The sequence below is a fragment of the Centrocercus urophasianus genome, unplaced genomic scaffold (assembly GCF_019232065.1).
Source record: "Centrocercus urophasianus isolate 14NV4802_14NV808 unplaced genomic scaffold, USGS_Curo_1.0 seq_29, whole genome shotgun sequence".
NCBI lineage: Eukaryota > Metazoa > Chordata > Aves > Galliformes > Phasianidae > Centrocercus > Centrocercus urophasianus.
The window spans coordinates 6,395,176-6,411,669 of NW_024884855.1; the positions used below are offsets into that span (position 1 = coordinate 6,395,176).

Consider the following 16,494-nt stretch of genomic DNA (forward strand, 5'->3'; position numbering starts at 1 on the left):
GAAAGAGCAAACGGCTTTAAACAGTGGAAATGTTCTGCTGTGGAGGAGGAGGAGGACTGGAGAGGGAGGATTAGCCGCTTATAAATACAAGCAGCACCGAGTTAAAAGGCTAATTAGAATAGCAAAAAGAAATACAGCAGCACATTTCAGAGACTATTTCAACTAACAAAGAGTTTTTCAAATCTGTTTGCAAGAGTGCATATGAGAGAGAAAATTGAATCCCTGTGAAATGATTTCAAGAATTGGAGGAGGAAAAATGTAATGGCAGCTCTCAGAATGCCTGTCAGGAGCCTGACGTCTTCATCTGCTGCGAGAGAAGTGTGCAAGGCAACTGCCCCCAGCCCTCATGTGCTGTGAGGAATGAGATCTGATAGCAAAGGTTTAAGAAGAGACAAGGCACACAGGGGGCACACAGGTGGAACACAAGGGGACGGGGATCCTTCCTCAAGCAGGTGGAAACGGAGTGAACAACCTCATTGCTGAGGGTTCATCTGGAAGTGCACAAGTGCTCACGCAGCCCCTGCACTCCACGTGTCCCCAGGCACCCCTCGGTGCGCACAGTGCACCCCAACCATCCCCAGCTCACAGGTGCAGCCCACACTGTGCCTGCAGACAGAGCGGTGTGTCTGTGGCCAAGGGCAGCACACAGAAGAGTGTCCCAGGGCAGGGATGAGCTGGAGCTCACAGCCTCAGCATGGGCTCCTAGTGGTGCCAAATCCAGGACAACACATTTCCCCAGAGCCTGCTGCACTTAGAAAGGAGCGATCGGCACCTCCAGGGCTGACGTGGAGGTAAACAGCTGAGGACAAACGGGATGGCTTACACTCTGCATCTGGCTGTGATATCACCGGTGGCTGCTGCGACCAAGCCACAGGTCATGATGACATCAGGCCTTAATGGAACAGAAGGGTGACAGCAGGGGATGATTCAGGAGCCGGAGCAGGGCAGGTGGTGGTAAGGAGCAGACATGACCCATGTGTGTCTCATCTCTGCCAGACGTGCACAGTGCAAGGCTGAGGAGCGGGTGGGCTGGCTGGGAGCTCTCTGATATTAAACTAATTGCATTGCCTAACAAATCATAACAGCAGCTCTGGTATTCTGCTCTTCTCAAAGGATGTGGAGTGGTGTTATGAGCATTAATTGACTCAGACTCGCACCACGCGCCGGCGAGGTGGGCACAGCATGGTCCTGGGGAAAGGCAGCAGCAGTTTGGTCCCCATACAGCAGTGCAGGGATAGCACCCGACCTCAAGGACCTCACTGGCAGAAGAGCAGCTCCCTTGTGGAGTGCAATGGAGTCCAGGAGCTCCAGGGCTCTCTTCTAATTACCCATCCCAGCTCTTCATATACTCACATCCATATTCATGATGACCTCCTGAAACAAACATAAGGCAAAACCACAAGGAGCAGTTTTGCTGATGGGCAGCCACCAGCCACAATCCCTGTCTTTCCCTCATCGCCTCTGCACTCCTCTCCTGGTTCACCCACCTGGGCATGAGCAGCCCTATGGAAGCAGGAGCCAGTAAGTGGGTCCCAGTTCTCCCTGCACTGAGAGGCACAGTCTGCATCCAGCAGTGTTCCCTTTCTTCTGGAGGACCTGTGCTGGCCACTCTGCAAGAATCACTTTTTACTTAAGAATGGCTCCTTGGTGTGGGTCACAGGATGGCAATGGGGGATGGTGCTCAGAAACAGAGAGCTGCTCTCCAAGGGGCAGCAGTGAGTACAGCCTTCTGCACCACTGCACCTCACTGTCTCCTCTGCCCTGCCTGGCTGAGGCTGCCCTGTCCAAGAGATTCCTCCCTCCCCAGCAGCCAGCAATAGAAGCCCTGCACCATGTCCCGAGCTGGCCCCTGTCTTAATCCTTGAGCTGAGGATGTTTGGAGATTACCAGGCTCCAACGCTTGCCCTATCATGCTCTCCTCAGGGCATCAGCCCACAGCTGCTGTCACAAAGCAGGATCCTGGGCTTGGGGACCCCACCCCATGATGACAGTCAGTGCAGCCCCACTCTCTGTGCACTGCTCTGGGCACTGCTGTCACTCCAGCAGGGGAGGATTTTGTTCAGAGCGTGGATGGCTGCAGCGAATGTCAGCTTTAATAGCACACTTCACCTTAGCTGGACGAAGAACCTCTTTGCCCTGTGGCAAAGCCACTGCAGCCGAGCTGCAGACGCTCACCAGGTCAAACCTGGCCATTTGCAATTCACACTACCTTAGCATGGGGAAGAAACAGTTATTTCCCCTAATTACATGTTAAATGCCAAATAAATGCCCTATCTTGTATGGTAATTGCAATGTCACTGAGTGATTAATTCATGCTCTTCAAGCTGAGAATCCACACATTTGCGAACTGCAGTTACCCATCTCCATTGTGTTACAAATGTCACTGCTGCTCATGGGCTCTGCTGAGCTAACATAGGGAGCAATCTGTGTTTGCCAGAAAACTTTTCCAGCAGGACAGCAGCTTATGAAAAAAGTGCATTCTGCACCAGTACCAGGAGCTGCAGCTCTGCTCAGTCCAAGAGCCACCCTCTGGGTTAAGCGCAAACTGGTGCCGGGCTGTGCTGTGTGGCTGCTCTGAATGACAAACCCGACCACAGGCACACAGCAGGTCCTGGGAGCACCAGGCAGGAGCTCAGGGCAGCCCGAAGCACAGCACAGGACCTCTCAGCTTCTTTTGCACCTTTGGTGTGTCCCAACTCTGTGCAGCTGCTCCTGCCACAGCCATCAGGGTGCTGATCAATAGGAGGATGAACACTAACATTGATCCTCCAGACAATCTCACATTCCTGCGCCCCCAGCCCAATGACATCCACAAATTCCCATTATGATTGGTAAACAAGGATGCTGTTCTGTGAGCACACAGGGTCAGGCTCTCTGCATCACAAGGTGGAACCCAGGGCTGATCTGCACACTGCTGCCCGCTCCCTTCATGTTGCTTCTGTGCACATAAGAAGATCTCAAATGGTGACACCTGCTAAATATACTGTAGGAAATAACAAAAGCAAATTCTAAAGAAAAGCACAGTGTTTCGCCTTCCTCCCCACATCTACACTGTGGTGTTTTTTTCTGCTTTTTTTTTTTTTTTTTTTTTTAAGAAATAAGCTTTTAAGCATTAAAAAACTCCCCAATACAACTGGTACAAATGCAGCGTAACCTTGAATTATACGTACCAGGGCTGGCTTTCATTATTTATTAGCAAGATCAATTAGAATATTCTGTTTGCAGAAGAATATAATCCAATATGTACTTCAAGCACTAACAGCTAAATATATGCTTATTTAAAAATCAATCTAAAAGTCAAGGTTTCCTTTGTAAATCCTTGCTGCCGATTAAAAAGAAAAAGCTTTGAGTGTTACCACCTGCTGGATACCGTAGTCTCAAGGAGACAGTTATACATTTTAAAACATCTCCAATGGGAATTGATTGTAAGAAGCAAACAATTGCAGAAATCCTGGTAGGGTGGGCATGGGGTGGGTGCGGGGCTGCCAGGATGGAGCCCAATGCCCAGCACAGCTCTCCCAGCAGAGGCTCATTTTTCATTGACTCGCCAGGGCTGACACAGAGCCAAGGCAGCAGCCTGGAAGCCCGGACCCGCACGCCGCAGTGTCCTCTCCTCTCTCCCAGAGGAGCAGGTCTCCAAGATTAATTGTCATGTATTATTTATTGACCTCGGCCGTGACCTTGGTCTGGAGTTGCTTCCTCGGTGCTGTGCAGTGCATGGGGCTGCAGGGATCCAGCTCCCGGTGCTCCCCTCCCAGCCACCCCCAGCACTGCCTTCACCCCCTCACCCCACCCGGGAGCAGCGAGCTGCCAGGTTCTCCTTCTTCCTTAAGCTCTTTCTTTCTCATCTTTCATTTCTAAATCTTATCTCCAGGTAAAGAGGGTATTTGATGGGATCAAAAGGTGACCTTTAACAAGGTTAGCAGAGCCTCAAATAATACCCTGTGAGTTCACGCACACTCGAGCATTAAAGGGAATGGTCCTCTGATCTCCAGCTCCTCAGTGGAAAAGTCGTTTCACAAAGATCTCTGCCGAAAGTCCATGCAGAGCATTGAGAAAACTTTCTTAAAAAAACAACATTGAGCGTTGGGCACAGATCGTCCTCCGGCTTCTGAGAAACGATCATTAAAACTTCAGAGGTGTTTCTCTCTCTGTCAGCAGCTCCCACGCTCCCGACAGTTTCCAGGGCCTTGGCTGCTGAACACAGAATCATACAATCATTCAGGTCGGAAAGATCCAGTCCAATCGTCCACCTACCACCAGCACTGCCCCCTAACCCACATCCCTAAGTCCCACACCTCCCTCAAACACCTCCAGACACAGTGACCCCACCACCTTCCTGTGCAGCCCGTGCCAGTGCCCAACCACTCTTTCGGGGACCAAACTCTCCCTAATATCCAACCTGTTGCCATATCCAACATCTCATATCCTTCACTCATCTGATCACAGCCTGATCACCTTTGAAAGGTGCATCCCCAGCGCTGAGCATGAGGATGGGGGTTCCTGTTCCTACCACCAGCCTCATCCCGAGTGCCCATCCCATGCAACTGCCCAGACCAGCCCTACTGACCAGCAGCAAAAGGATTAAAAGGCCTCACTGCTCCTTTTAGATCGGGGCTGCACTCGTTTGCAGGCTGAATTTCCCAGAAGTCACGGCTTTTTACTAGCGGATCTGCTGTAGAACCATGTTGTTATAGATTGCAAGTTCCTTAAAGGTCAGATAACACAATACAATTGAATCATATTAGCGAGCATGCCGACTTGGTATTTTACAAAGAAAACCCATAAAGCTGATTGTTTGCTGCAGAGAAACATAGGTTGTATAATAAAGTCAGCGTAATTGTCTCCAGAAACAAACAATCAGTTTAGGAGAAAAAAACTCGCTGTAATTGTGGGCCGTCACGCAGCTGCTGTCAGAGCGGTGCATGGGAGGATATCGAGTGCGGATATTGCAAGTATATATTTTACAATTTAGGTTACAGTACCTAAATGCATTGCAGAAGACCTAGTAGGGAAATAAACAATTTCCAAGTGTATTGTTGAGAGACAAATATTCAATACTTCGTTTAATGTATGGTTTGCAGTTAGCGGTTAATCTAAGACAATGCAGAGCGAGCCATGTTTCACACTGCTATTAAGGAAATGCAGAATTGATTGTGAGAATGATTGAAGACTTCTAAAGAGCACAATTCCCAGGTCGGTGATGACCCCTCCTTTTTTTTTCTAATTTGTCTGTAATCTACTCAGACAAATCCTTTTATCACGTTTACTTCCTTTCCAAGTTACAACCCGCGTGATTAATTACTTAACTTTGCAGTCCTGCTTACCCCGCTGGACTCTCTAATTTTTCTTCCTTTTAAAAGAGTTTCCCACCCCAAATAGACATATTTCCTTTCTGAGCTCCCGTACTCCGTTCCGTTCAGACTCGCCGTTAACGACCCATCACATCAGCCTGCAGCAGAGCTCCCCCAGCAGCCAGTGGAGTTTGGTTCCCCATTACAGTGAAGGTGAGGATGCAGCACACGTCTCTCCCCATGGGGAGATGGGCACCCGCCTCCCCCAGCGCCGCCCAACTCGCTGCTCATGCACGGGCCTGGAAATTCTCATTTGGTTCTAGATTTAATCTCATAATGAAAAAGGAACTGGAACCAGTGCCACTGTTTCAAACTATCCTAGTCACAGAAAGAGGAATACACAAAGCCTCGTGGCTTTTCGTGCACCCCCCCATAGCAGTGTGTGCTGCTAACAGTGTGATGGCAGTGGAGCACCCAGCCTCTGCTGACCTCCCTTCCTGCAGCCCTCCGTTGTGTCCCAGCCAACACACATGAGAAAGCAATTAGATTTAAATCTGTTTTCCTCTTTCTACCTTGCCTTTCTCTTCTCTCTACTTAGATGCTCCTCAGTGTTGTAACTAATATGATTTGTGTTTAGCACAGTGTGAAACAAGGATGATTTATGGGTCTGTTAACACCGCGCAGCTACCTGACGCCATCACAGACCCTGAAAGGGCACTCCAAGAGCAGATTGCTAAAAGAATTCTGGCACTCTGTATAATTATTTATAAACCCAGCCCACATAATCACCGCTATTCCGACTCTCACAACACTTGTGTGCTTTCCTTACGCCGTGTTGTGCATTTTGGGGAGAAAATGCCACTAGCATCCTGGCCCCAGCCCAGCACAGCGCACACCCAGCCACCACGGAGCGACAGTTCAATAAACTGGGATGCTGGATTTAAATTGATGTTTCAGCTCAGATTAACTTGTGCCTTAGCTAAAATAAACGTGGGTACAGCCTCTGCATTTCATTACTAACAGCCAAGGCAAAGGGTCTGCGTGCTTAGGAACTGAGCAGAAACAGCTCCTCCAGTGTTTCCAACAGAACAACATGACCAAAGCTACTTGGGCAAGCCAGATGCCAAAGTCATCTTGAAAATCTCTGGGACTGGTCCAATTTTACCCATAGCTTTGAGACTGACTCTGCCAGTGAGGATCCCGTGCCTCACACGAGCAAATGCCCTTCATTAATTCTTAATGCTGCCCCAAGTGCATCCAGCATCCTCACTTGGCAGCCCTCCCCCCGCAGAGGGGCAGGCGGTGAGCACGGCCCCTTCCTTTCCTCCAACATATAACAAGAAGCCAAATGAAATAATGAAACAAACTCATTTTAATGCCACAAAGGGAATTGTTTTATTGCTAAAGCAGCAAATAGAACTAATTGAATCTGCTGGAAAAAAAAAATGGAGAGAAGGAAAGGATAGGTCCAGTGCACAGACAAAAAGGGCAAATTGGGGTCTGAATATTCATGGGCCTGGAAACTGCAAATCCTTGAATGCAAAATATCTTCATAACTGATAATACTGCCACAGGCAATGCATGCACAGTGCTCGGAGAGAGAAAGTCTGGAATGTTTGCATTTACAATTTTTACTTTTTCTGTATTAATATTATAGAAGAATTTCTCTGGTTCATTAAACTGCTTTGCACCTCCCTGGTAAAACAGCAGGCTGACGGTGAGCACTGCAGGCTGGGACCGGTGCTCATCCTTGGCCAATGTGCAACTGGGCTGGAGCCAGCACCCATGTACCCCACACCACATCCAAACGCTGTGTCTCCACACTGTGTCCCAGCCCCAAATTCCTACACCACGTCCCAGCCCCATGTCCCCATCCCACTGTCCAGGGACAAACAGACTGATTGCTGAGCCTGCCTCAGAGGCTGCTCCTCCCAAACCACCCATTTCACAGGCAGCAGCTAAACCTGCCACAAGCTTTTAAACTCACTGTTTTCAGCAAACCTTAATTTTTAGTGAACCTTAATTTTCAGTGGCGACATATATATAAATGTAGGGGTTTTGCATTTTAATTAAGGCAGCATTCGTGTTCTTCATTACAACACTAAGTCAGGCAGCAAGAAACACCAAGGATATAAATCCTGTTAATGAAGAAGGAACTATGCAGTCTGCGCTGTACGTTTAAGCACAGGGGCACCAACGTGCAAAATGACTGCTACACAACGTGCTGGAGAAGGGCTGGGCTAGTAATGCAATTTGTGTTTGTTCGTAGGACATCAGTGCAATTGCAGGACACAAATCTGCATCCCAAATAAATCTGTTCAGATCTTAGCTGCCCAGACTATGGCAGACATGGACGACCTGCAGAGACAACCACAGCCTGGGTTTTGGAATATTACATGGGAATGGGGTAATAATGAAGCACCTTGAGGTACCTTCACCAGCAGTGGCTCAAGCAGAACAGCCTGTAATGATCTAATAACACATTTCCCCTGCTGCCATTCCAGCCTCAAGAAATCCAGGGTAGTCGGAGCCTTAAATCCATGCCAGTCTTCCTTTTGTCATTAATTGTTCGGTTATTTGTATTACACACTTTACATACCGAGTAGACTCCAATTTCATGGTGGACTAGATTGCAGAAATGCCTCTTTTAATCTCTTTAATTCTAAAGTTGTACCAAACTTTAATATTTTCTAATGGAATATGCGTTTACTCACATCGAACAATATCACCACAATTTAGGAGCAATAAAAGTCAAGCTACCGCCAGTACGATAAGCTTGCTGCTTTATTTCCAAAGTTCAATCAGTTAACCTAGGAGAGCAATAGCTTTCCTACAATGAGTAACGATGCAGAATAATATTTAGATAGAGATAAACCCTTTTTGCATAGGAAATTGCATTACGATTTGCTGGGTCTTAGAAATTTTCAGCTAAATGTGTTAGTTTACCAATGAAGTTATTGCCTCCGGCGTTTTTCCACTGTGCTTTGATTTCTGGGGGGGGGTTTCTAGAGGATTTGGAGCTGAGTAAGGAACCTTTATTGTTCTTGCTGTAGGCATGTGCAGCACACCCAGCAGCACTCCCTCTTCCCATGCTGATCCACACACAGCAGCCACCAAGGAGCAGAAAAGGGGAAGAGCAGCCCGAGAGCAGCCGCAGGAAAGGGTGAAACTCAGACCCTCAGTCAGGACGGTGCAGAGTGGGTGCTCTTTTTGGGAGGTGGCCCAAAATGCTGCCTGAGGATTTCCAGGCCCCCCAGTTTAGAGCCAGCTCACTCTGCAGAGCCCCGGGCCCATAGCCCAGTGCAGCCCCTGGCCCCGCTGGTCCCCACATGGTGGTGGGAGCTGATGATCTGGGATTTGTGCACTCCAAATGAGTAGCTGAGAAACGAGCCGGGAGGTGCGAGTGCTGACAGTGCAGGCAAGCAGCAGCGGAATCAATGCTTGTGCTCCCTGGGGGAAGGACCAAGGAGGAGGAACCAAATGCCAATTAAAGACCTCCAGCAGAAACGACTTCAGGATCCATGGTCTTATATCAGCCCCTCATGAGTCAGCACTTTGGATGGAAAAGGCTTGGTGTATCTTTAAACAAGTGGGACTGGAGCTGAGAAATTCCTCATTAATGGCTTGCCCAAGCCGTGCAGCCCTGTCTCACTAGCCAGCCTCCTCCATGCCAATTCCTTTACCCAGGAGCAACCAGATCTGGGGGGCAGCTGGCCAGAGGAGCACTGTCCCCTCTTGAAGCCCCTTCCCCCAGCTCACACAGATGTGTTTGTCTTTTTCTTGGCTGGGTGATCTCAGCTTGTGCTGTCAGCTGCTGAATCCAAATGCTTATTTAACACACGCACCTGACTCTGACGTTAGCTCTCCATGAGCGTGCTCACTTGCTCAGCTTAATTATATGAACGTCCATCAAGAACAAATGCAGAAAGGGCAGAACTGAGGCTAAAATAAAGTTAGTTGCAGATGTGGATGAACACTAATAGAAAGTATATTATATTACTGCACCCATCCCAATGCAAGATGAAAGGATATATTCTTGAAAGGATAAAACAAAGGAGAGCTAAAAATTCAGGCTACCAGAGCTACTCATAACCACAATGATTGCCTGCTAATAAAGAAAGAGGCCAAGCCTCCTCCAGTCTGGCTCTGAAGGGAATGGAAATCAGATTTTTGCCCGAAATGTGACACAGCGATCACTATAATACAAAATAAAGTCTGGCAGATGGAGTTATTTTTATCTGAAATCAGTGCTGTTCAGTAAGTTGTGGCTCCAACTGACGTCCCTTCACTATTTCCTCTGACCTCAGCCGCCCTTCCTCAGTTTCTCCCCAGTACTGATGGGATCAGGCCAGGCAGCCTCTGGGATACCTGGGAGGACCCCACAGTACTTAGCTGGGAAATCAATTGTGAATTTTGCATCCACCCTCAGCGTTTGGCCTGTTTATATTGCCAAATAAATTCTTTAAAGAAGTACTGTACTTCACAGGAGAGCTTGTCAAGGTAAATACCTTCATTTACATAAAATGTGACTAGCAATTGAAATGTTAAAGCCATAAAGAGCAAGTTTATGATCCATCCTTGATGCTTGGATGTATAATATGACAAGGGGGAAAATAGTGCGCCTTGCAACATTTACTAAATTGGTGTGTTGACTCTGGGGATGGAAATGGGAGATCTGAAAATACTGGTAGTTTTTCCATACATAGGAATCCTTCCCACAGCCTTCAGACTCACGGCTTTTGAATACTCTTGCTCAGCCTGGAATCAGCAGTTACCCAAACAAGCAAACCAATCAACCAATCACCCAACCATCCACTCAACCAACCACCCAACCATCCACTCAACCAATCACACAACCAACCACCTGACTACACAACCCATTACTCACCCACCCATCCAACCACACAACCACCTAACAACCCAACCAATGATCCAACCAGCCACCCATCCACTCACCCAACTGGCCACCCAACCGACAAACACACAATGGCTGCACCAGCCCCGTATGGCCACGCAGGCAGCAGAGCCCCAGCCTCTCGCACTGGGGTCCCGAGTTCCTCTCTGAAGCTGAGATGACTCTTTTATTCAGGGTTTTATCCAAACTTTTTTAAAGGGATTGGAAGCCAATTTAAACCCACTTCAAATCCTAACTAATATATATATATTTTAAAGTGAATAAAAGGATAAAATGGACTGCTGCCTACTTACATACCACAGTGAAATTATAATACCCACATTTAATGCTCTGGAAAGTTTGATGGTGTATGTTCTTTACCTGAACTCAGCACTAACATTTCAGCCATTCATTCACACTCTTACCCTTCTCAATTCATTGAAACCACTTCAAGCAAAAATCATTTGAAAGAAATTACCTCTGTGTATTACACCATGAGCAGTGAGAAATGTCCCACATGAGCCTCTCCAGCCCCCAAAGCAATAAAATTTCTGCTGAAGTGCATGATATAATAACTCAGGGAAAAGAAGTCCCCATGACAACAAGAGGTAAGAGAAATCCATGAAAAGCAAAGGACTCAAACCTCTCTCAATACAAGGTGTCACCAATTTATACTGGAATTTTTACTTTGAAAATCAAAAGGCTTTGCCCACAACTTTCCCTGAGAACCTGTTGTTCCTTCGCCGCCAGTCGGTGCTTCTAACAGAGCAGAACAAGCCTCAGTAAATCAAAAAAACGAGCCGGGGTCAGACTCATCATTTAAACCCATGAATACAACCAACTGACTCTTCCCCTTTCTCTTTTCCAAGGCGGCTGTTTTTTCCCAAGGCCTATTTTTGGATTTTCTGTAGCGTCTACATGCTTGAGTGATACAGCATTCACACATAGAGCGAAGCTCACAAACTTTGACACTACAAATAACACTTAAACCATTAGAGGCAAAGCACTGTAGCATTTACTTAACTGGATTATCGAGCAAAATCCTACAGAAAGTATGTGCTTGAAGACATAGTGTAATAGTGAGATTACTGCAGGCTCCCTGTGTGCTCTAAGTGATGCTCCAAAAGCCACCGAGCCCCACTGCTGCCTCGCCCAGCAGCAGGAAGCTGTGGCCACACAGGGCTCTGCAGGCTGGGCTCCTGCAGCAATCCCCTGCCCGCGTGTTGTCCTCACACTCATCTCACACTCTTTGCAAGAACGAGCGAGCACAGCGTGAAGAGGCACGGGGTGCTGAAAGCTGCTGCCATTCCCATGGCTACAGTCAAGTAGCCTGTGGTTAACCATCATCAGGTGATAAAACACTGCAAAGAGGCCTGATTCGTTCCTGCATCCCAATCCTTGATCTGAAACGGAGTGGAAAGGCTTGGAGAAAACTGCTGGCCAGGAAGGCTGATGGAGGTTCCCCTGGCTCTGCACGCAGGGAAAGGGTAGGGCTGTGGGTCTGGCACACAGCAGCTCTGGGCATGAAAGAAATTCCACACCTGATGCTTCAGTGGCCTCTTCTCAACCTCCAGAAGGGCAAACGCAGGGACAGACTCAGGACAGCCTGGTCCTGTGCTCACAGCCACCAGCCTACAAGCCATCCGCAGCACCCATGCTGGCCTTGCTGCAGCTGGATGCAGGCGCTGGCAGAAGGTCAGTGGTGCATGGGAGTGCTTGCATTGCATGGAAGACTTGGGCTAGGAAAAGTAATGCAATGGTAGGACCTGATCCATACCTAAAGGTTTGGGAAAGGTGATGAGAACAAGGTGTCAGAAGAGCTGAGTTACATGGAAATGCTTCTGCAGCCTTCAAACCAGATAAATCCCAATATATTGGATCCAGAGAGGTGGGAGGGCAGCTGAGTCACTACATTTCAGCAAAAGCCAACTCACAGCAGGTCCAGGAAAAAAATCAATACCCTTTCCCCAAGTTACCAGAAGTGCAGAGGGCACAGCCCACTAGGAAGGCATTTTACAGAGAAATAGAGCAGTTACCAGGCAGCGGTGCCTGTTGTTAGGAAAAAAAAACATCTGTCCTTCCACTGTAGGTGTTCCTATAGTGCCCATCAGTGCAGAGCTGACGGAAGTGGTTTGGTTTTCTGAATAGGCTGTGCTCCTGGTCGTGGTACGCATTATTTGTACCAAGGCAGTGGCTCACAGAGCAACATGCAGGTCTGACCATTATGGAAAACACTCAAAAAAAGAAAAAAAAAGAAAAGGAAGAAAAAAAAAAAAGAAAGAAAATACAAACCAGACAGGCCGTGAAAATAGCATTAGACATGCAAACCATTTCATTGCCTGTCATGGTGAGTGCTCCCTGCAGCGGCTGCAGCGGGACCACGGCGCACACAGCACTACGCCCATGTAACTGCTCAGCACCCGGGGGCCTGGGGCAGAGCACCAGCAGCACGGTCTGACTGCAGAGACATTGCCACAGATGAAGGCTTGGCCAACAACTGGCACATGTACACAGATCTGAGCTTCAAGAGTGAGGTTTTAGAATAATCTTCAAACCTCTGAACTTCAAATCTCCATTCAGTGCTCTCCTTGCACTACGGAGATCGCATTTTTGTTAAAACTACACATTTGCTTTCAAAATACGGTTACACGTCCTCAATTTTCTGCTAAAACACCAGATGTCAAGACAGCCTGTAAAACACAAATGGGCAGAATGGAACCACTTCCCCTTCCCGAGCCTGCAGGCAGCTTCTCATAGCACTGGACTGTCCCGCTCAGCCCACAGAGAGGCTGAGATGCTGGAAGTGCTCAAACCTACAGCTTTGGTCACTCTCATGAGCAGACCAACCCAGCTGAGTGTCCTCTGATCAGGTTCTTCCTCTTTACGCAGGTGCTGAGCTCCAGCTCTGCCCCCAGATCCCTCCAGCCCTGGTGTGAAGCTGCTCCGACCGCTGCAGGGCAGCAGCCACACTGTGCCTGCCTGACGGCAAGTCAGCAATGATTCCAATGAAGAACAACAGCACATCCCGTGATTGAGGAAAAAATGTAAAATGAGAAGGAGTCACCAGTGGCTTCCAAAGGAAAGGCAAACACCTGTTCCTTGCCAGAACAACCTGTTCCATGGTGAGACAGAGCACTGGTTAAGGGTCCACTATCCAAGGTAACGCCTGCTGCTGGGTATCATGGCTCCAGAACTGAAGGTGGGCAAGTAACACATGCACCAGATATAAGTAATGCCACACTGCTAACAAAACAAAAGGTTAAAATTCACTTCCAGTTACCCCTCTAACACAGTGTTTTATAGTAGTGGAGTTACATTCAACACTGAAAATCCCTAGGAAATTATCAACAAAAGCCAATGCACATCATGGTGCGTTGGGTGCAGCTTAAGGAGAGCTCCATCACCGAGCCCATCCTTCAGGCAGCCCAGAGCACATCACAGGCACAGAGCAACCCTGGCAGCACAGACAAGAGCTGCCTGACACCCAGCTCACACCAGTGCACGTGGAGGAGCTGCTCCTCCCCACGGCTCCATGGGGCGATGGGAGATGTGCTCAGCAGCAGTGACAAAGCAAGGAACTCAGACTGCTTTTTCTTTATTTCATTGCAGAAGAAAAAAAAATAAACTTGACCACATTAAAAACTAACAGCTTATCATTTGTAAAAGGAAGTGTTATGTTCAAGATGTAAACAAGTGATAAAAGTCACTGTAAGGAGATGCTGCTATAAACACTTCAGTGGTTGCTTTTTTTTTTTTTTTTTTTCCTTTAATAAAAAGAAAACAGAAATATCTGCTGATAGGAAAACTCAGTTACTCGTGCAGGGAGCAGTCAGTTCATCTCAGTTCATCTCAGCCCTGGGCAGGATGTGATCCCTATAGGTGCACATGGTGCTGTACCCACTGCACGCTGTGCGACCCGCTGCCCCGCTCCTACACGGCTGCAAAGCTTCTCAGGGGAAGGAGAAGAACGGTGCTTGGGGTGGGCAGGTGGAAGATGGTTTAGGTTAAACCATCGGGGCAAATGCTCAGGGCCACAGTGATAATTAAATAGTGAAGTAATTTATTTGCCCCATGACCACAGAATCCATCCTCCATCCTACTCTGCCCAGGACCTCACAAATCAGCTCTGACCCAATCTTCTCATCTCACGCCTCCTGCCAGCACAGCATATCACCAGCACCAGGAACCAGCTGGGCTGGCCACGGAGCTACCGCAGGGATGAAAAATTTCACAGCACTTTCTGCAAATGAAAACCCGCGTGTGCTGTTTGCTCCAGGAGAGCGGCTCCATCCCCTCTCCAGCCCTTTTTTGTGCAGCGTGATTTTCGAGATGAAAAAGCAGCTTGTCATATCCTGTGCTTGATCTTCTTTACCCTTTTTGAATAAAACCAAACCCGTTTATTTCTATGCTGTTCCCCAGCCTCTTCCAGCAAAATTGCTGAACTTATTTGTCATGGAAAAGCTTTCCTACGGGGAAAAAAAATCTTAAAAAAGAGAACCGTATCTGAAATTATTTTGCTTAAGTGTATAAATAAAATAATAGCATCCACTCCTTTATTCCTTCTCTGAGTTGGTACAGCGTTCCAAAAAGAGACAAATGTACTTTCAAACCACTGATCTCCACTTTACTGGAGTCCCTCAAGAAAATCCCTCAGCATTTTGACAAGGCCAATCGGATGCCACGCCGAATGGGTGTTACGAAGACTTTGCTTTTACAATATCCACACAAAGTTGGCTAGACTTCCTCAGATTTACATACTGATTTCATTAAAACAGTGCGTGCTCTTTCAATAAAGGGTGCCTGGCTGAGGCATGCAGTAACCAACTTGCTGCCCCTGTTTTTCCTTAATTTTCTGAGCACACGTGTAGCAAAAATGCAGAACCCATATGTTTAGCCACTGCTTCTTGGAATGAAACAAGGACGGGTTTCTCATAACTGTGAGCTAAAGAGCCACAGTAACTTGCAAGCTACACTTAACACACTGCATGCCTTTTGGTTTGAGATCAAAGAGAGAAAAAGGAAGGAAGGCAGAAACCAAGGGGAAAAAACACCACCTGCCAACCCCTGAGCCAGCACAACTCGTTGCTCTGCTACACCTGCCGAGGCACTCAGCCTTCCCTCACTGCGGTTCACGATTTTCTGGTAGTCAGAACTCTTAGTATAAGAGTCTCTTAAAGTGTTACGCGATGTCAAACACATTTTGGGATTTTTAATTAAATCCTGCAACGAAAAGAAGAAATCTTCAAAAACTTTTGGATGCGGAACTTGTTGAATAAAGAGTAAATCTTAATTGTGGGGTGAATCCTCTGCAGCCGGTGTGACAGAAGCATCCTTCTCCACTCGAAAACCCACAGCATCACCTGGAACAACGCGCTCCCTTCCTTCTTTCCGCAGTTGTTAATTTCTGACCCATTCGGGCGCCGTGCAGCTGAACTGCCGCGCTTTGCTCAGCGCCCAGCAGCAGCCGGGGAAGGTTCCGCACGCCACCGGTGCACCGCGTTAAACCACCGCGGCTGCAGGAGGCCCCCCCGGCACCTCCCGCCCCGCCGGGACCTCTGAGCCCATTCAGCCCCTCCCGGCGCGGCTCCGCGCGCTCACCTGTACCACTGCAGCCCCTTCTCGTAGTTGCGGTCGAAGAAGTGGGGCTCGGTGCCCACAGCCCTCACGTCGGGGTGAGCGCGGATGGCCTCCAGCAGCGCCCGCGTCCCGCCCTTCTTCACCCCGATGATGAGCGCCTGCGGCAGCCGCTTCTCGCCGTAGTCCGGCGTGGTGCCGCGGCTCCCGGCGCGGCTCAGCTCCTCGTCCGTGGTGCTGGACTCCTGCGGGTCTCTCTCGAAGGCTCCGCTCTGCGCCGCGATCGCTTCCCCGGGGGCCAGCGGCGTCCGCGTCCAGGCGCCCGCGTCCCGGCTGCCGTTGGAGGCCCGCGGCGGAGCGGCGGAGGCGGTGGGGGCAGCGGAGCTGCCGGGCGGGCCGGGAGGGGAGCGCGGGGCCGCCGTGCCCAGGAGCGCGGCCGGGGAACGCGGGGCGCCGGGGGCCGCCGTGGCGGGGAGCGCGGCCGGGGAACGTAGGGCGGCCGGGCCCGCGCCCCCCATCAAGCTGTAGCACAGGTAGGTGAGGCAGAGCGAGAGGCTGCACATGCAGAGCAGCTTCCGCGCCGGGGGCACCTTAGAGCCGCGCCCGCCCGGCACCCCCGGCTGCGCGGGGGGGGCCATGGCTGCTCCCCGCTCCTCGCCCAGGGCAGCGGGCGCACATGGTGTCAGCCGCCTCCCGGCCGCCCCGGCCGCATGGGGCGCCGCCGCCCCCCCG

At 49.3% G+C, this 16,494-nt stretch overlaps 2 protein-coding genes across 2 annotated transcripts in view; one reads left to right on the top strand and one right to left on the bottom strand.

Annotated features, from left to right (window-relative positions):
- The window catches only part of LOC122165258 (heparan sulfate glucosamine 3-O-sulfotransferase 4-like), a 42,745-nt gene extending 26,345 nt beyond the window's left edge, over positions 1 to 16,400 (bottom strand). Inside the window, exon 1 of the mRNA XM_042828085.1 lies at positions 15,787 to 16,400. Within this exon, the coding sequence (XP_042684019.1) occupies positions 15,787 to 16,400 (614 nt within the window). The remainder of the gene's footprint in view (positions 1 to 15,786) is intronic.
- A 38-nt stretch (positions 16,401 to 16,438) lies between these two features.
- SCNN1G (sodium channel epithelial 1 subunit gamma) overlaps positions 16,439 to 16,494 on the top strand; it is a 119,265-nt gene continuing 119,209 nt past the window's right edge. The window contains exon 1 of the mRNA XM_042828171.1: positions 16,439 to 16,443. Within this exon, the coding sequence (XP_042684105.1) occupies positions 16,439 to 16,443 (5 nt within the window). The remainder of the gene's footprint in view (positions 16,444 to 16,494) is intronic.